The 20,728-nt window shown below is 52.9% G+C and overlaps 1 protein-coding gene across 1 annotated transcript in view; it reads left to right on the top strand.

The window, feature by feature from the left end:
* The window catches only part of LOC146788701 (fatty acyl-CoA hydrolase precursor, medium chain-like), a 328,083-nt gene that overhangs the window by 291,805 nt on the left and 15,550 nt on the right, over positions 1 to 20,728 (top strand). Inside the window, exon 12 of the mRNA XM_085630306.1 lies at positions 556 to 628. Within this exon, the coding sequence (XP_085486432.1) occupies positions 556 to 628 (73 nt within the window). The remainder of the gene's footprint in view (positions 1 to 555; positions 629 to 20,728) is intronic.

Genomic DNA, 20,728 nt, shown 5'->3' with positions numbered 1-20,728 from the left:
CCCTTGGTACCTACGATACCATATACTAGGGGCTCATAAGGTACCACAGTATCTAATCACTAGTGCATCTAATATGCACTCCAAGTTGTTTAGAGAGAAAAGAGAGACTGGGGCCCTAATTAGTAGGGACCCAGCCAGACTATAGCCAGAAACCAGTGTTAACATCAGAAAAAAAGTGGGGGCAACGTAAGTGCAGATCCTACTCTCCTACAAGAGGTATGCACAGAGGTCTGTTCTGAGAGGTATGCAGAGAGATATGTGCCGAGAGGTATGCACAGAGGTATGTGCTGAGAGGTATGCACAGAGGTATGTGCTGAGAGGTATGTGCAGAGGTATGTGCGGAACACTGTCACATCAAGCCATTCATTTTGCAAGAAGCAACAGGATGACAAGCGAACAGTGGTGGAAGATTCACTATGTTAAGTGGTCAGGACACTGAGCCGTTCCATGTGTAGGACATTAATACATGACCTATTGATTGTCAGCCTGTCCCAAAGGCACTGCTGTATTTTGTCAACCCATTAACACTTTACTTTCTTTTACCTCTCCCTTCAGATGGTTTTACAGAGAAGGAGAAAACTCTTAGCAAGACCATGATGAAGCAGTGGGCAAACTTCGCCCGCAGCGGGTAAGCGTTAAACACAGCATGTGAGGACAAGCCTCAACTCAACCCCTATCTCTAGGCTCTTTGGGGGTTATTCCACCTCAGTGAAAGCAGCCACATCTCTTTCCTTCCACAAGCTCTTTGGGGGTCGTTCCACCTCAGTGAAAGCAGACAACTCTCTTTTCTTCCAGGAGCACTTAGGGGGCCGTTTCACCTCAGTGACAGCAGGCACCTCTCTTTCCTTCCAGGAGCTCTTTGGGGGTCGTTTCATCTCAGTGACAGCAGGCACACCTCTTTCCTTCCAGGAGCTGTTTGGGGGTCATTTTACCTCAGTGACAGCAGGCACCCGTCTTTCCTTCCAGGAGCTCTTTGGGGTTAGTTTCCCCTCAGTGACAGCAGGCAGCTCTCTTTCCTTCCAGGAACTCATTGGGGGTTGTTTCACCTCAGTGACAGCAGGCACCTCTCTTTCCTTCCAGGAGCTGTTTGGGATTGTTACAACTCAGTGACAGCAGGCACCTCTCTTTCCTTCCAGGAGCTCTCAGGGGGTGGTTGAAATTCAGTGACAGCAGGCACCTCTTTCCTTCCAGGAGCTCTTTGGGGTTGTTTCACCTCAGTGACAGCAGGCACCTATTGTTCCTTCCAGGAGCTCTTTCAGGGTTGTTTCACCTCAGTGACAACAGGCACATCTCTATCCTTCTAGGAGCTCTTTGGGGGACTTTACACCTCAGTGACAGCAGGCACCTCTCTTTCCTTCCAGGAGCTCTTTGGGGGTCGTTTCACCTCAGTGACAGCAGGCACACCTCTTTCCTTCCAGGAGCTCTTTGGGGGTTGTTTCACCTCAGTGACAGCAGGCACCTATTGTTCCTTCCAGGAGCTCTTTCAGGGTTGTTTCACCTCAGTGACAACAGGCACATCTCTATCCTTCTAGGAGCTCTTTGGGGGACTTTACACCTCAGGGACAGCAGGTACCTCTTTCCTTCCAGGAGCTCTTTGGGGGTTGTTACACCTCAGTGACAGCAAGCACCCCTCTTTCCTTCCAGGAGCTATTTAAGGGTCGTTACACCTCAGTGACAGCAGGCACCTCTCTTTCCTTCCAAGAGCTCAATGGGGGTTGTTTCACCTCAGTGACAGCAGGCACCTCTCTTTCCTTCCACGAGCTCTTTGGAGGTCATTACACCTCAGTGACCGGAGTACCTCTCTTTCCTTCCAGGAGCTCTTTGGGGGTCGTTACACCTCAGTGACAGCAGGCGCCTCTCTTTCCTTCCAAGAGCTCTTTGGGGGTTCTTACATCTCAGGGACAGCAGGCACCTCTCGTTCCTTCCAGGAGCTCCTTGGAGGTCGTTACCCCTCAGTGACAGGAGTACCTCTCTTTCCTTCCAGGAGCACTTTGGGGGTTGCTTCACCTCAGTGACAGCAGGCACCTATTGTTCCTTACAGGAGCTCTGTGGGGGTTGTTTCACCTCAGTGACAACAGGCACATCTCTATCCTCCTAGGAGCTCTTTGGGGGAATTTACACCTCAGTGACAGCAGGCACCTCTCTTTCCTTCCAGGAGCCCTTTGGGGGTCGTTACACCTCAGTGACAGCAGGCACCTCTCTTTCCTTCCAGGAGCTCTGTGGGGGTCATTTCACCTCAGTGACAGCAGGCACCTCTCTTTCCTTCCAAAAGCTCTTTTGGGGTTGTTACACATCAGTGACAGCAGGTACCTCTTTCATTCCAGGAGCTCTTTGGGGGTTGTTACACCTCAGTGACAGGAAGCACCCCTCTTTCCATCCAGGAGCTATTTGAGGGTCGTTACACCTCAGTGACAGCAGACAACTCTCTTTCCTTCCAAGAGCTCAATGGGGGTTGTTTCACTTCAGTGACAGCAGGCACCTCTTTCCTTCAAGGAGCTCTTTGGAGGTCATTACACCTCAATGACAGGAGTACCTCTCTTTCCTTCCTGGAGCTCTTTGGGCGTCGTTACACCTCAGTGACAGCAGGCGCCTCTCTTTCCTTCCAAGAGCTCTTTGGGGGTTCTTACACCTCAGTGACAGCAGGCACCTCTCTTTCCTTCCAGGAGCTCTTTGGGGGTTCTTACACCTCAGTGACAGCAGGACCCTCTCTTTCCTTCAAGGAGCACTTTGGGGGTTGTTACACCACAGTGACAGCAGGCACCTCTCTTTCCATCCAGGAGCTCTTTGGCGGTCGTTACACCTCAGTGACAGCAGGCACCTCTCTTTCCTTCTGGGAGCTCTTTGGGGTTCTTACACCTCAGTGACAGCAGGCACCACTCTTTCCTTCTGGGAGCTCTTTTGGGGTTCTTACACCTCAGTGACAGCAGGCACCCCCCTTTCCTTGCGGGAGCTCTTTATGGGGTTCTAACACCTTAGTGACAGCAGGCACCTCTCTTTCCTTCCACGAGCTCTTTGGAGGTCATTACACCTCAGTGACCGGAGTACCTCTCTTTCCTTCCAGGAGCTCTTTGGGGGTCGTTACACCTCAGTGACAGCAGGCGCCTCTCTTTCCTTCCAAGAGCTCTTTGGGGGTTCTTACATCTCAGTGACAGCAGGCACCTCTCTTTCCTTCCAGGAGCTCCTTGGAGGTCGTTACCCCTCAGTGACAGGAGTACCTCTCTTTCCTTCCAGGAGCTCTTTGGGGGTTGCTTCACCTCAGTGACAGCAGGCCCCTATTGTTCCTTACAGGAGCTCTGTGGGGGTTGTTTCACCTCAGTGACAACAGGCACATCTCTATCCTCCTAGGAACTCTTTGGGGGAATTTACACCGCAGTGACAGCAGGCACCTTTCTTTCCTTCCAGGAGCCCTTTGGGGGTCGTTACACCTCAGGGACAGCAGGCACCTCTCTTTCCTTCCAGGAGCTCTGTGGGGGTCATTTCACCTCAGTGACAGCAGGCACCTCTCTTTCCTTCCAGAAGCTCTTTTGGGGTTGTTACACCTCAGTGACAGCAGGTACCTCTTTCATTCCAGGAGCTCTTTGGGGGTTGTTACACCTCAGTGACAGCAAGCACCCCTCTTTCCTTCCAGGAGCTATTTGAGGGTCGTTACACCTCAGTGACAGCAGACACCTCTCTTTCCTTCCAAGAGCTCAATGGGGGTTGTTTCACTTCAGTGACAACAGGCACATCTCTATCCTCCTAGGAACTCTTTGGGGGAATTTACACCGCAGTGACAGCAGGCACCTCTTTCCTTCCAGGAGCTCTTTGGAGGTCATTACACCTCAATGACAGGAGTACCTCTCTTTCCTTCCAGGAGCTCTTTGGGCGTCGTTACACCTCAGTGACAGCAGGCGCCTCTCTTTCCTTCCAAGAGCTCTTTGGGGGTTCTTACACCTCAGTGACAGCAGGCACCTCTCTTTCCTTCCAGGAGCTCTTTGGGGGTACTTACACCTCAGTGACAGCAGGACCCTCTCTTTCCTTCAAGGAGCCCTTTGGGGGTTGTTACACCACAGTGACAGCAGGGACCTCTCTTTCCATCCAGGAGCTCTTTGGGGGTCGTTACACCTCAGTGACAGCAGGCACCTCTCTTTCCTTCTGGGAGCTCTTTGGGGTTCTTATACCTCAGTGACAGCAGGCACCTCTCTTTCCTTCTGGGAGCTCTTTTGGGGTTCTTACAACTCAGTGACAGCAGGCACCCCCCTTTCCTTGCGGGAGCTCTTTATGGGGTTCTTACACCTTAGTGACAGCAGGCACCTCTCTTTCCTTCCAGGAGCTCTTTGGGGGTCTTTTCACCCCAGTGACAGCAGGCAACTCTCTTTCGTTCCAGGAGCTCTTTGGTGGTCGTTTCACCTCAGTGACAGCAGGCACCTCTCGTTCCTTCCAAGAGCTCTTTGGGGGTCATTTCGCCTCAATGACAGCAAGCACCTCTCTATCCTTCCAGGAGCACTTTGGGGCTTGTTTCCCCTCAGTGACAGCAGGCACCTCTCTTTCCTTCCGGGAGCTCTTTGGGGGTCGTTACACCTCAGTGACAGCAGGCACCTCTCTTTCCTTCCGAGAGCCCTTTGGGGGTTGTTTCACCTCAGTGACAGCAGGCACCTCTCTTTCATTCAGGGAGCTCTTTGGTAGTCGTTACACCTCAGTGACATCTCTCTTTCCTTCCGGGAGCTCTTTGGGGGTCGTTACACCTCAGTGACAGCAGGCACCTCTTTTTCCTTCCGGGAACTCATTGGGGGTTGTTTCACCTCAGTGACAGCAGGCACCTCTCTTTCTTTTCGGGAGCTCTTTGGGGGTCGTTACACCTCAGTGACAGCAGGCACCTCTTTTTCCTTCCGGGTGCTCTTTGTGGGTTGTTTCACCTCAGTGACAGCAGGCACATCTCTTTCCTTCCGGGAGCTCTTTGGGAGTCGTTACACCTCAGTGACAGCTCTGTTTCCTTCCGGGAGCTCTCTGGGGGTCGTTACACCTCAGTGACAGCAGGCACCTCTTTTTCCTTCCGGGAGCTCTTTGGGGGTTCTTATACCTCAGTGACAGCAGGCGCCTCTCTTTCCTTCCAGGAGCTCTTTGGGGGTTCTTACACCTCAGTGACAGCAGGACCCTCTCTTTCCTTCAAGGAGCTCTTTGGGGGTTGTAACACCACAGTGACAGCAGGCACCTCTCTTTCCTTCGAGGAACCCTTTGGGGGTCGTTTCTCTGCAGTGAGAGCAGGCACCTCTCTTTCCATCCAGAAGCTCTTTGGGGGTCGTTACACCTCAGTGACAGCAGGCACCTCTCTTTCCTTCCGGGAGCTCTTTGGGGTTCTTACACCTCAGTGACAGCAGGCACCTCTCTTTCCTTCCAGGAGCTCTTCTGGGGTTGTTACACCTCAGTGACAGCAGGCACCTTCAATTCTTTGCGGGAGCTCATTACAGGGTTCTTACACCTTAGTGACAGCAAGCACCTTACTTTCCTTCCGGGAGCTCTTTGGGGGTCCTTACAACTAAGTGACAGCAGGCACCTTGCTTTCCTTCCAGCCAGAAGCTCTTTGGGGGTCGTTACACATAAGTGACAGCAGGCACCTCTTTCCTTCCAGGAGCTCTTTGGGGGTCTTTTCACCCCAGTGACTGCAGGCAACTCTCTTTCCTTCCAGGAGCTCTTTGGTGGTCGTTTCACCTCAGTGACAGCAGGCACCTCTCTTTCCTTCCAGGAGCTCTTTGGGGATCATTTTGCCTCAGTGACAGCAGGCACCTCGATCCTTCTGGGAGCACTATGGGGCTTGTTTCACCTCAGTGACAGCAGGCACCTCTCTTTCCTTCCGGGAGCTCTTTGGGGGTCATTACACCTCAGTGACAGTAGGCACCTCTCTTTCATTCCGGGAGCCCTTTGGGGGTTGTTTCACCTCAGTGACAGCAGGCCCCTCTCTTTCCTTCCGGGAGCTCTTTGGTAGTCGTTACACCTTAATGACATCTCTCTTTCCTTCCGGGAGCTCTTTGGGGGTCGTTACACCTCAGTGATAGCAGGCACCTCTCTTTCCTTCCAGGAGCTCTTTGGGGGTAGATTCACCTCAGTGACAGCAGACACCTCTCTTTCCTTCCAGCCAAGAGCTCTTTGGGGGTCGTTACACCTCAGTGACAGAAGGCACCTCTTTCCTTCCAGGAGCTCTTTGAGGGTCGTTTCACCCCAGTGACAACAGGAACCTCTCTTTCCTTCCCAGAGCTCTTTGGGGGTCATTTCACCTCAGTGACAGCAGGCACCTCCCTCTCCTTCCAGGAGCTCTTTGGGGGTTGTTACACCTCAGTGACAGCAGGCACCTCTCTTTCCTTCAGGAGCTCTTTAGGTGTTGTTCCACCTCAGTGACAGCAAGCACCTCTCTTTCCTTCCAGGAGCTCTTTGGGGGTTGTTACATCTCAATGACAGCAGGCACCTCTCTTTTCTTCCAGGAGCTCTTTAGGAGTTGTTTCACCTCAGTGACAGCAGACACTTCTCTTTCCTTCCAGGAGCTCTTTGAGGGTTGTTTCACCTCAGTGACAGCAGGCACCTCTCTTTCCTCCCAGGAGCTCTCTGGGGGTTGTTTCACCTGAGTGACAGAAGGCACCTCTCTTCTCTTCCAGCCAGGAGCTTTCTGGGGGTTGTTTCACCTCACTGACAGCAGGCACCTCTTTCTTTCAAGGGGGTCATTGGGGGTTGTTACACCTCAGTGACAGCAAGAACCTCTCTTTCCTTCCAGAAGCTCTTTTGGGGTCATTAAACCTCAGTGACAGCAGGTACCTCTTTCATTCCAGGATCTCTTTGGGGGTTGTTACACCTCAGTGACAGCAAGCACCCCTCTTTCCTTCCAGGAGCTTTTTGAGGGTCGTTACACCTCAGTGACAACAGGCACCTCTCTTTCCTTCCAAGAGCTCAATGGGGGTTGTTTCACCTCAGTGACAGCAGGCACCTCTTTCCTTCCAGGAGCTCTTTGGAGGTCGTTACACCTCAATGACAGGAGTACTCTTTCCTTCCTGGAGCTCTTTGGGCGTCATTACACCTCAGTGACAGCAGGCAACTCTCTTTCCTTCCAGGAGCTCTTTGAGGATTCTTACACCTCAGTGACAGCAGGACCCTCTCTTTCCTTCAAGGAGCTCTTTGGGGGTTGTTACACCACAGTGACAGCAGGCACCTCTCTTTCCTTCAAGGAGCCCTTTGGGGGTCGTTTCACTGCAGTGAGAGAAGGTACCTCTCTTTCCATCCAGGAGCTCTTTGGGGGTCGTTACACCTCAGTGACAGCAGGCACCTCTCTTTCCTTCCGAGAGCTCTTTGGGGTTCTTACACCTCAGTGTCAGCAGGCACCTCTCTTTCCTTCTGGGAGCTCTTTTGGGGTTGTTACACCTCAGTGACAGCAGGCACCTCCCTTTCCTTGCGGGAGCTCTTTACCTGGGTCCTTACACCTCAGTGACAGCAGGCACCTCTCTTTCCTTCCGGGAGCTCTTTGGGGTTCTTACACCTCAGTGACAGCAGGCACCTCCAATTCTTTGTGGGAGCTCATTACGAGGTTCTTACACCTTAGTGACAGCATGCACCTCTCTTTCCTTCCGGGAGCTCTTTGGGGGTCCTTACACCTAAGTGACAGCAGGCACCTCTCTTTCCTTCCAGCCAGGAGCTCTTTGGGGGTCGTTACACATCAGTGACAGCAGGCACCTCTCTTTCCTTCCAGGAGCTCTTTGGGGGTCTTTTCACCCCAGTGACAGCAGGCAACTCTCTTTCCTTCCAGGAGCTCTTTGGTGGTCGTTTCACCTCAGTGACAGCAGGCACCTCTCTTTCCTTCCAGGAGCTCTTTGGGGGTCGTTTCGCCTCAGTGACAGCAGGCACCTCTCTATCCTTCCGGGAGCACTTTGGGGCTTGTTTCACCTCAGTGACAGCAGGCAACTCTCTTTCCTTCCGGGAGCTCTTTGGGGGTCATTACACCTCAGTGACAGCAGGCACCTCTCTTTCCTTCCGGGAGCTCTTTGGTAGTCGTTACACCTCAGTGACATCTCTCTTTCCTTCCGGGAGCTCTTTGAGGGTCGTTACACCTCAGTGATAGCAGGCACCTCTTTTTCCTTCCGGGAACACTTTGGGGGTCGTTTCACCTCAGTGACAGCAGGCACCTCTCTTTCCTTTTGGGAGCACTTTGGGGGTCATTTCACCTCAGTGACAGCAGGCCCATCTCTTTCCTTCCGGGAGCTCTTTGGGAGTCGTTACACCTCAGTGACACCTCTGTTTCCTTCCGGGAGCTCTCTAGGGGTCGTTACACCTCAGTGACAGCAGGCACCTCTCTTTTCTTCCAGGAGCTCTTGGGGGGTAGATTCACCTCAGTGACAGCAGGCACCTCTCTTTCCTTCCAGCCAGGAGCTCTTTGGGGGTCGTTACACCTCAGTGACAGAAGGCATCTCTCTTTCCTTCCAGGAGCTCTTTGGGGGTCGTTTCACCCCAGTGACAACAGGAACCTCTCTTTCCTTCCAAGAGCTCTTTGGGGATTGTTTCACCTCAGTCACAGCAGGCACCTCTCTTTCCTGCAAGGAGCTCTTTGGGGGTCGTTTCACCTCAGTAACAGCAGGCACCTCCCTCTCCTTCCAGTAGCTCTTTGGGGGTCGTTACACCTCAGTGACAGCAGGCACCTCTCTTTCCTTCAGGAGCTCTTTGGGAGTTGTTTCACCTCAGTGACAGCAGACACTTCTCTTTCCTTCCAGGAGCTCTTTGAGGGTTATTTCACCTCAGTGACAGAAGGCACCTCTATTTCCTCCCAGGAGCTCTCTGGGGGTTGTTTCACCTGAGTGACAGAAGGCACCTGTGAGAAGTTGGCCTGATATGTAGTGCTCACTATTCTAGTGATCACTGTGTATCATTCCAAACGACCCTTATTGATGATTGGTTGTAAGTCAACCTTTTTGACCAGCTATCCTAGTAGCGTGGATACGAGCAGTCTTTAGGCTAAACTCTAGAGGGCGTGTTAAGCCAGCTGTTTACCATCACATATACCCCTTGAACGTCAAGTGAAAGGACACCACACAAGTTGTTATGAAAATAAAGGATATTTATTTATAACAAGACTACCCTGGCTCTTTATGAGTCAGGGAGCTAAGCACACTACAAAACTCTTAGAACATACTTCAGTTGCACAATTTACACAAATGCCCGAAGGGCACGAGAAACCATCTACGCTAACAGTGAAATGCGAGTGGTTAGAGTCTGGAGTTACTGATTCCGGAGTGATCCGATCAGTGGGACTAAACGAAAAAGGAACTGGACACTTGTAGAGCGAACCTGCGATGGAGCACCGAAATGCTCGAGTTACCTAGCCCAGAGGCTGCGGCTGCGTGAGGTTCGGCAAGATGTCGGGAATCCTCGTTGTAGTCTCAGGAGCCTGAAAGAAGAAGTTGCTGGCAGGCGACCAGTGTCGATGTTTCAGCGAGATCCAAGCCTGGATCGGTGTTGAAGGAAACCTGAAAGCAGAGGGGACTCAGTTCTCAACCGCTAGCCAGCGATCGTGTGGGTACCAGGCAAGTACCGGCTGAAGTCACCTCGACCAGGTGAGTGGATGACGTCGGACTCGGCTGTTCCTCGGACCAGGAGGCGCGGCGGCGACCAGGATGGAGGGCGAGCTGTCCCACGAAGGTGTCTGCTGTCGATGATGCTGGGCCCGGGAGTGGGGCAGCAGGTCTTGGCAGTGGCAAACCCACGCGGGGGAGTCAAGATGGCGTCTGGAGTGGACCAGGAGGGTCCAAGGTACTCCTCTGTTGAAGGGGAGCAAGGGCCAGTCTGGAGCAACCAGACCAGTGATGAAAACAAACTATCGTGGTGCGTCGTGAAGAGGGCCACAAGCCGGTCGGCGAGTGGTCGGACAACGCGGTGAACAGCAAGGAGCAGAAGGGCCCCCACGCAGATCTCGTGGATGCTGGGGAGGCGGACTTCGGTGCTGGAGCCGCTCAGGGTTAGGGCTTCTCAAACCCTAGGTACACTCACTCGAGGGTCCCTCAGTGGGCGTGTTAGATAAGCGTCGTGCAGGTTCTGAAGATGGCCGGCCCCGCAGGTCTCGTCACACCTACGAATCTCAGCTGGGCTGACGATGTAGGTAGAGGTCAGAGATGGCAGGGAACCCGGGTCTCGTCGAGCTGGGCAGTCTTGATCCGTGGGAGAGACGTACAGCAAACCGCAAGCGCTTAGTTGGTGCCTGCTGGTGCAGGGTGGCTACTCCTTAGCCACAAGGGAGAGTCTTCAGAAAAGTCAAGAGTTCCTTTCGTGGAAAGTAGTTCAAGATTCAGAATTATCCAATTTGGGAAGGGGACCCGCTCCCACCTTTATTCTAGGAAAAAGGGGCTGGCCCGTGACTAGGTCCTACCTATGGGTGGGACCAGGAGGGGGGTGGTTACACCCCTATCCTTTGTCCGGCTTCGCCCCAGCTCAGGGGCTGGTGTGCCCCCGAAACTGGTTTGAGCCGGGCTATGCACAGTGAGCACCGGGGTGCCACTTGCAATCACCTTCCTTTCAGCCCTGCCTACCTGGGATACACAAACCCTGTCTGGGATGGTGCTAACACCGCCCTCGACAGGAAACTCTTTGTCCAAGCTCCCCCCGCTGGAAGGTCTCCCAGCAGCAGGAGGTCAGACTTGTGTCTGGTGGCAGCATCCATTTTGTGATGCTGAGGCTTGAGTCAACTTTAACCGGGGTTCAAGGTTACTTCCATGTCGTGTCCCTCTAGAAGGGTGGAATGCTAACCCCGTCGCCAGAACTGGCGAGGGGTTCATATTCCAATTCGTATGACACCTTACTCGACATGTTTGGGTGATGCGATGCCAAAGTTAGCAAATAACCGCGAGGGTTATAATGCACTTTAAGGTAGTTGGCCCGCGTCACCATGGAACGGCTATTTAGGATTTGGTTCCGCAAGCCGTCGACGGGCTCAGCTCGCGACAGAGCACCATCTCACATGATTCCCAGCACTCTGCCTTCAGGATTGTTAAGGCCTGCCATAGGAGTGACTGACAGGAATCCATGCGTCCATTTTAGGGTAAGGTGTAGGAATACTACACCTACAGCAACGGATGATTACACCACCTTGCCCCAGCTGTCGTGCAGCCAGTTGTGTCAGATTTGGGCGGCCATCCAGGGGTGGTATAATACATGCTGCAGCCCCTGGTAGGCCCTGGGTACACCGATGCCCTGGATACCTGTGGTATGCTGAGACAGGGACTGACAAGGCGGCCCAGTTCCAATTAGTGGATGCACCTAATGTACATGTGTGTTAATTTCGAGAGAACAGCTAGGCTGTGGGTCTGATTGGCAGGCCCACAGCCAGGGAAAGTCGTAAACCAATGAAGCAAAAGCAAAAAAATCTGGGTGATCATAGGATTGCAGACCCTACTCTCCTACATGACCCCCCCCCAAACTTTGGGACAATAAGCTAACCTTGACCAGGTGAGTCTTCTTGCTCTAAGTGGAAATACCTGGAGAGCCCATCTGCATTGCCATGATCAGTGCCAGGTCTATGCTCCACTGTGAAGTCCATCCCCTGTAGGGAAATGGACCACCTAAGTAGTTTGGGGTTTTCACCCTTCATTTGATTTAGGCACAAGAGGGGCTTATGGTCGGTCTGAATCTTGAAGTGAGTGCCAAACAAGTATGGCCTCAACTTCTTCAGGGCCCAAACCACAGCAAAGGCCTCCCTCTCAATAGCTGACCAATTCTTCTCTCTGGGGGTCAGCCTCCTGCTAATAAAAGCTACGGGCTGGTCATGACCATCAAAATTCAGCTGAGATAGAACAGCTCCCACACCCAACTCCGAAGCGTCTGTTTGGACAATGAATGGTTTGGAGTAGTCTGGACTCTTTAGGATAGGTGCTGTGCACATGGCCTGTTTTAGGTCATCGAATGCCTTCTGACAGCTTGCTGTCCACTGAACTTTTTTTGGCATCTTTTTACTTGTCAGATCGTTTAGCGGGGTCACAATGGATCCATAATTTCTGACAAATTTCCGGTAATAACCAGTCAGGCCCAAGAAAGCTCGAACCTGAGTCTGGGTGGTTGGAGGAGCCCAGTCCTGGATGGCCTGTATTTTGCTCTCCAATGGCTGAACCTGGCCTCCACCTACAAGGTGGCCCAGGTATACAACCTGTGTCTGCCCTATCTGGCACTTAGTGGCCTTGATAGTGAGGCCTGCCTTTTGCAGGGCCTCTAACACTTTCCTCAGGTGGACCAGGTGATCCTCCCAGGTGGAGCTAAAGACAGCGATATCGTCCAGATACGCCGCACAGAAGTCGTCCAACCCAGTGAGAACTCGATTCACCAGCCTTTGGAAGGTGGCAGGTGCATTTTTCAAACCAAAGGGCATTACCACGAACTGATAATGCCCACCCGGGGTAGAAAATGCTGTTTTGGGTTTGGCCTCCTCAGCTAACCTGATTTGCCAATACCCAGCTGTCAGGTCAAACGTACTTAAGTAGTTGGCCGAAGCCAACCGGTCTATAAGTTCGTCTGCTCTTGGTATTGGGTGGGCGTCAGTCTTAGTGACTGCATTGAGGCCTCTGTAGTCCACGCAAAACCTCATCTCTTTCTTACCGCCCTGGGCGTGAGGTTTCGGCACGAGAACTACGGGACTAGCCCAGGGGCTGTCCGAGGGCTCAATGACTCCCAGCTCCAACATTTTCTGCACCTCTGTCTTGATGCAGTCTCTGACATGATCAGGCTGTCGATAGATTTTACTCTTTACGGGCAGACTGTCCCCAGTGTCGACCTCATGGGTACACCAATTGGTCTGACTGGGTGTCAGAGAGAACATATGTCGAAAGGATTGAAGAACCTGTTTACAATCCTTTTGTTGATGTCCAGAGAGGCTGCCGCAAAAGACAACACCATCTACTGACCCATCGTCAGGGTTCTGAGAGAGCAGGTCCGGGAGAGGGTCACTCTTCTCCTCCTGTCCCTCATCTGTGGCCATGAGCAAGCCCATGCCCTCCCTGTCGACATATGCCTTGAGCCTGTTTACATGGAGCACCCGGTGGGGGCTCCGGGGAGTTCCCAGGTCTACCAAGTAGGTGACCTCTCCCTTTTGCTCAATGATCGTGTGGGGCCCAGACCATTTGTCTTTGAGTGCTGCTGGGGCCACTGGCTCCAGCACCCACACCTTCTGTCCAGGCTGGTACACAGTCAGGACAGCCTTTTGGTCGTGCCAAGTTTTCTGTAATTCTTGGCTCGCCTCAAGGTTTTTAGATGCCTTTTCCATGTACTCCGCCATCCGCGAGCGGAGGCCGAGCACATAGTCCACAATGTTTGATGCCGGCTTTCTGAGAGGTCTCTCCCATCCTTCCTTTACCAAACAAAGGGGTCCCCTTACAGGATGTCCGAACAGAAGCTCAAAAGGGCTGTAGCCAACCCCCTTCTGCGGGACCTCTCTGTAGGCGAACAAGAGGCAGGGTATCAGGACATCCCATCTCTGCCGAAGCTTTTCAGGTAGTCCGTGAATCATCCCTTTTAGGGTCCTGTTGAATCTCTCAACAAGCCCATTGCATTGCGGGTGATAGGGTGTGGTGAACTTGTAGTTGACACCGCACTCCTTCCACATTGCAGTCAGATATCCCGACATGAAGTTTGCACCTCTGTCTGAGACAACCTCCTTAGGGAAGCCCACTCTGGAGAACACTCCAACTAGGGCCCGTGCCACCACAGGGGCTGTAGTGGTCCTAAGGGGAATAGCTTCAGGATACCTGGTGGCGTGGTCCACCACCACCAGTATAAACTTGTGCCCTGATGCTGTCTGGGGTTCCATTGGTCCGACAATGTCGATCCCCACTCGTTCAAAGGGCACCCCCACCACCGGTAGTGGTATGAGGGGGGCCTTTGTCGTGCCACCTGACTTACCACTGGCTTGGCAAGTGACACAGGAGCGGCAAAACTCCTTCGTATCTTCGGACATGTGGGGCCAGTGAAAGTGTGGAACAATTCTGTCCCAAGTCTTATTCTGGCCTAAGTGACCTGCAAGGGGAATCTCGTGGGCCAAGGTAAGAAGGAAACCTCTCAGAGACAAGGGGATGACCAGCCTCCTGGTCGCGCCAGGTTTGGGGTCTCTTGCCTCGGAGTACAGGAGTCCATCGTCCCAGTACACTTTGTGGGTACCTGTGGCGTTCCCTGCAGCCTCAGCAGCAGCCTGCTGTCTGAGGGGTTCAAGTGAGGGGCAGTCTAACTGTGCCTTCCCCAGGTCTTCCCTGGAGGGTCCCCCTGAGCCCAGAAACTCAACCTGACCAGGTTCAAGCTCTTTCGGCTCAGTTTCCCTCAGTTCGTTAAGGTCAGCCTACTCAGAGACTTGATCCACGACCTGGGGCAAGGGGGAAGGCGAAGCCTTACCCTTACTGCTCCTTTTCTTGGAAGGTGTCTGGTCCGTTCTTCCAGGATCCAGCACCTGTTCAGTGGGGCATCTTTTGGCCTGTGACCTGGTCACAGCAAGGACATGTGCTGGCAAGCCTAACATCTCCATGTGAGTCCTCTGCTCCACTTCTGACCATTGTGACGTTTCCAAATCATTGCCCAACAGACATTCTACGGGGAGGTCTGAACTAACCACAACCTTTTTCGGGCCACTTACCCCTCCCCAGGAGAAATCAACAACTGCCATACTGTGATTGGTAGTGACATTGCTGGCATTGGTCACTAGGTAATCGGTACCTAGCATGATCTGCCCAGGGTCCACAAAGTTAGGCGTCACCATGGTGACACTGGCACAAGTGTCCCTGTAGGCCTGAGCCACTTTTCCATTGATCAAAGGTGTCTGTCTGTATTTGCCCAAAGTATTGGGACTGGCATCAGGGGACATATCCATATCCCCTGTACAGACAAGGACGGCCTGAGTGAGCGTGCTGACTAAGTCGTCACTCCCCTCGGTTCCCAAGGTTAACCCAACTAATGCCTTGGGAGGCGCACTACCACTGCTGACTGTACTAGGGGGTGCAGGTGCCTTAGGGGCCGCAGTGGCAGGAGTTTGCCCTCCTTTCTTGGTGCACTCACTAAACCAGTGAGTCTTACTTTTACAGTATTGGCACCACCTTTTTGACTGGCCTTCTTGAGTCTTCTTCTTCTGTGAAGCCTGACCCCCACCCTCTTTGGTTTGTTGGGGACCTGTCGAAGACTTCTGGTCATTTTGTTCGTTCTTGTTACTACCCTTCTGGTCTGCTTTCTTCTGACCACCCTGGTTCTGAGTCTGGTTCTGCTTAACACTTGTTCTGACCCATCTGTCTGCCTTCTTTCCCAATTCTTGGGGAGTGGTCAGATCCAAGTCGACAAGGTGCTGATGCAACAATTGGTTCTGACAGTTGTTTAGAATCTGTTCTCTCATGATAAGATTGTATAATCCTGTGTAATCAGTAACCTTGCTACCCAGCAACCAGCCCTCCAAAGCCTTAGTGGCACAATCGACAAAGTCAGTCCAATCCTGAGACTGAATTTTCTGGGTGTCCCTGAACAGCAACCTGTACTGTTACGTGGTTAAGCCAAACCCATCAATCAGTGTATTCTTCAGGACTTGGTAGTTGTTTGCATCCTCAGCTCTAGTAGTGAGGAGCTTGTCTCGACCTTTACCTTCAAAGGAGAGCCACAGTACAGCTGCCCACTGACTTTGGGGGACGCACTGGACAGTGCAGGCCCGCTCCAAAGCAGTTATCCACTTGTGGATGTCGTCCCCTTGCTTAAAGGGGGGCACTATTTTACTCAGGTGTCTAGTGTCTATACCCCTGTCTTTCTCTCTAATGTGAATGCTGCCACCAGTGGGATCTAACCCACTTAATTTCTGCTCTCGGGCTAAGGCAAGTCTTTCTTTGGCGAGGGCAAGTTCTTCCCGCTCGATCCTCAGATTGACTTCCCTCATCTTCGCTTCATGCTCCCTTCTCTGAGGGGACGTCATTCCTCTCTGAGAAGATGCCTGAGAGACATGTGTTTGAACAGATCTGTTAGAGCCTCTGGATAGAGACCTAGCTCGTCCGTTCCCAATGTTAGGCCTGCTTGAGCGTGGGCCCGGGGCTCCCCCAGTTCCATTCTCATGCCTGCTTAAGTTGGTCCTCGTAAGCCTGCCGACTACCACTGGACCTTTGTTTGCCTCGTCTCCTGATAACTCCTCCTCGTCTTCCTCCTCTGTATGGAGGTCGAGGTCTGGGTCACCAAGGGTTCCCTCTAAGGGAGGCATGTTCTCATCAGCATTGGGGGGACCTGTGTTAGAGGACCTCCTGGCATCGTACGTCTCTAAGAGACCTATCAGAAATGCGATGGTAGGGTTAGAACCCTGGTTTAGCTTCCTGGAGGCACACAGTTGTCTCATCTCCTTGAAGCTAAGAGCTGCATATCGTGACACAACCTGTGGAGGGTCACTGACCACTAAGGGAGTCTCCGCAGACTCTCCGTGGACCGACATGCTTCTAGTGAGGTGTAAGTGATGCACCTACCTACACTATTCGTTTCCCTACTGATCCCTTGCTAAGAGTTGTAGTCAGGGTGTGCTAAGCCCTGTTACACTACAACAGCTGGTTCAGTAGAACTCGGAGTATTCTAAGTTAAGTTATATGTACCTGGGTACTTATGTGATCTCTCACTTTGATATTCTTAGGATACGTGTGTGGTAAAACAACAGCAAGCTCAAATCCCACCGCTGCCACCAATGTGAGAAGTTGGCCTGATATGTAGTGCTCACTATTCTAGTGATCACTGTGTATCATTCCAAACGACCCTTATTGATGATTGGTTGTAAGTCAACCTTTTTGACCAGCTATCCTAGTAGCGTGGATACGAGCAGTCTTAGGCTAAACTCTAGAGGGCGTGTTAAGCCAGCTGTTTACCATCACATATACCCCTTGAACGTCAAGTGAAAGGACACCACCCAAGTTGTTATGAAAATAAAGGATATTTATTTATAACAAGACTACCCTGGCTCTTTATGAGTCAGGGAGCTAAGCACACTACAAAACTCTTAGAAAATACTTCAGTTGCACAATTTACACAAATGCCCGAAGGGCACGAGAAACCATCTACGCTAACAGTGAAATGCGAGTGGTTAGAGTCTGGAGTTACTGATTCCGGAGTGATCCGATCAGTGGGACTAAACGAAAAAGGAACTGGACACTTGTAGAGCGAACCTGCGATGGAGCACCGAAATGCTCGAGTTACCTAGCCCAGAGGCTGCGGCTGCGTGAGGTTCGGCAAGATGTCGGGAATCCTCGTTGTAGTCTCAGGAGCCTGAAAGAAGAAGTTGCTGGCAGGCGACCAGTGTCGATGTTTCAGCGAGATCCAAGCCTGGATCGGTGTTGAAGGAAACCTGAAAGCAGAGGGGACTCAGTTCTCAACCGCTAGCCAGCGATCGTGTGGGTACCAGGCAGGTACCGGCTGAAGTCACCTCGACCAGGTGAGTGGATGACCTCGGACTCGGCTGTTCCTCGGACCAGGAGGCGCGGCGGCGACCAGGATGGAGGGCGAGCTGTCCCATGAAGGTGTCTGCTGTCGATGATGCTGGGCCCGGGAGTGGGGCAGCAGGTCTTGGCAGTGGCAAACCCACGCGGGGGAGTCAAGATGGCGTCTGGAGTGGACCAGGAGGGTCCGAGGTACTCCTCTGTTGAAGGGGAGCAAGGGCCAGTCTGGAGCAAGCAGACCAGTGATGAAAACAAACTATCGTGAAGCGTCGTGAAGAGGGCCACAAGCCGGTCGGCGAGTGGTCGGACAACGCGGTGAACAGCAAGGAGCAGAAGGGCCCCCACGCAGATCTCGTGGATGCTGGGGAGGCGGACTTCGGTGCTGGAACCGCTCAGGGTTAGGGCTTCTCAAACCCTAGGTACACTCACTCGAGGGTCCCTCGGTGGGCGTGTTAGATAAGCATCGTGCAGGTTCTGAAGATGGCCGGTCCCGCAGGTCTCGTCACACCTACGAATCTCAGCTGGGCTGACGATGTAGGTAGAGGTCAGAGATGGCAGGGAACCCGGGTCTCGTCGAGCTGGGCAGTCTTGATCCGTGGGAGAGACGTACAGCAAACCGCAAGCGCTTAGTTGGTGACTGCTGGTGCAGGGTGGCTACTCCTTAGCCACAAGGGAGAGTCTTCAGAAAAGTCAAGAGTTCCTTTCGTGGAAAGTAGTTCAAGATTCAGAATTATCCAATTTGGGAAGGGGACCCGCTCCCACCTTTATTCTAGGAAAAAGGGGCTGGCCCGTGACTAGGTCCTACCTATGGGTGGGACCAGGAGGGGGGTGGTTACACCCCTATCCTTTGTCCGGCTTCGCCCCAGCTCAGGGGCTGGTGTGCCCCCGAAACTGGTTTGAGCCGGGCTATGCACAGTGAGCACCGGGGTGCCACTTGCAATCACCTTCCTTTCAGCCCTGCCTACCTGGGATACACAAACCCTGTCTGGGATGGTGCTAACACCGCCCTCGACAGGAAACTCTTTGTCCAAGCTCCCCCCGCTGGAAGGTCTCCCAGCAGCAGGAGGTCAGACTTGTGTCTGGTGGCAGCATCCATTTTGTGATGCTGAGGCTTGAGTCAACTTTAACTGGGGTTCAAGGTTACTTCCATGTCGTGTCCCTCTAGAAGGGTGGAATGCTAACCCCGTCGCCAGAACTGGCGAGGGGTTCGTATTCCAATTCGTATGACACCTTACTCGACATGTTTGGGTGATGCGATGCCAAAGTTAGCAAATAACCGCGAGGGTTATAATGCACTTTAAGGTAGTTGGCCCGCATCACCATGGAACGGCTATTTAGGATTTGGTTCCGCAAGCCGTCGACGGGCTCAGCTCGCGCCAGAGCACCATCTCACATGATTCCCAGCACTCTGCCTTCAGGATTTTTAAGGCCTGCCATAGGAGTGACTGACAGGAATCCATGCGTCCATTTTAGGGTTAGGTATAGGAATACTACACCTACAGCAACGGGTGATTACACCACCTTGCCCCAGCTGTCGTGCAGCCAGTTGTGTCAGATTTGGGCGGCCATCCAGGGGTGGCATAATACATGCTGCAGCCCCTGGTAGGCCCTGGGTACACCGATGCCCTGGATACCTGTGGTATGCTGAGACAGGGACTGACAAGGCGGCCCAGTTCCAATTAGTGGATGCACCTAATGTACATGTGTGTTAATTTCGAGAGAGAACAGCTAGGCTGTGGGTCTGATTGGCAGGCCCACAGCCAGGGAAAGTCATAAACCAATGAAGCAAAAGCAAAAAAATCTGGGTGATCATAGGATTGCAGACCCTACTCTCCTACAGCACCTCTCTTTCCTTCCAAGAGCTCTTTGGGGATTGTTTCACCTCAGTCACAGCAGGCACCTCTCTTTCCTGCAAGGAGCTCTTTGGGGGTCGTTTCACTACAGTGAGAGCAGGCACCTCTCTTTCCATCTAGAAGCACTTTGGGGGTTGTTACACCTCAGTGACAGCAGGCACCTCTCTTTCCTTCCGGGAGCTCTTTGGGGTTCTTACACCTCAGTGACAGCAGGCACCTCTCTTTCCTTCCGGGTGCTCTTCTGGGGTTGTTACACCTCAGTGACAGCAGGCACCTCCAATTCTTTGCGGGAGCTCATTACGGGGTTCTTACACCTTAGTGACAGCAGGCACCTCTCTTTCCTTCCGGGAGCTTTTTGGGGGTCCTTACACCTAAGTGACAGCAGGCACCTCTCTTTCCTTCCAGCCAGGAGCTCTTTGGGGGTCGTTACACATCAGTGACAGCAGGCACCTCTCTTTCCTTCCAGGAGCTCTTTGGGGGTCTTTTCACCCCAGTGACAGCAGGCAACTCTCTTTCCTTCCAGGAGCTCTTTGGTGGTCGTTTCACCTCAGTGACAGCAGGCACCTCTCTATCCTTCCGGGAGCTCTTTGGTAGTCGTTACACCTCAGTGACATCTCTCTTTCCTTCCGGGAGCTCTTTGGGGGCCTTTACACCTCAGTGATAGCAGGCACCTCTTTCTCCTTCCGGGAACACTTTGGGGGTTGTTTCATCTCAGTGACAGCAGGCACCTCTCTTTCCTTTCAGGAGCACTTTGGGGGTCATTTCACCTCAGTGACAGCAGGCCCATCTCTTTCCTTCCGGGAGCTCTTTGGGAGTAGATTCACCTCAGTGACAGCAGGCACCTCTCTTTCCTTCCAGCCAGGAGCTCTTTGGGGGTTCTTACACCTCAGTGACACCTCTGTTTCCTTCTGGGAGCTCTCTAGGGGTCGTTACACCCCAGTGACACCAGGCACCTCTCTTTCCTTCCAGGAGCTCTTTGGGGGTAGATTCACCTCAGTGACAGCAGGCACCTCTCTTTCCTTCCAGCCAGGACCTCTTTGGGGGTCGTTACACCTCAGTGACAGCAGGCACCTCTCTTTCCTTCCAGGAGCTCTTTGGGGGTAGATTCACCTCAGTGACAGCAGGCACCTCTCTTTCCTTCCAGCCAGGAGCTCTTTGGGGGTTCTTACACCTCAGTGACACCTCTGTTTCCTTCTGGGAGCTCTCTAGGGGTCGTTACACCTCAGTGACACCAGGCACCTCTCTTTCCTTCCAGGAGCTCTTTGGGGGTAGATTCACCTCAGTGACAGCAGGCACCTCTCTTTCCTTCCAGCCAGGAGCTCTTTGGGGGGTCGTTACACCTCAGTGACAGCAGGCACCTCTCTTTCCTTCCAGGAGCTCTTTGGGGGTAGATTCACCTCAGTGACAGCAGGCACCTCTCTTTCCTTCCAGCCAGGAGCTCTTTGGGGGTTCTTACACCTCAGT

Source organism: Triturus cristatus, chromosome 10 (genome assembly GCF_964204655.1).
Source record: "Triturus cristatus chromosome 10, aTriCri1.1, whole genome shotgun sequence".
Lineage (NCBI taxonomy): Eukaryota > Metazoa > Chordata > Amphibia > Caudata > Salamandridae > Triturus > Triturus cristatus.
This window is presented reverse-complemented; position numbering and strand designations above follow the sequence as displayed.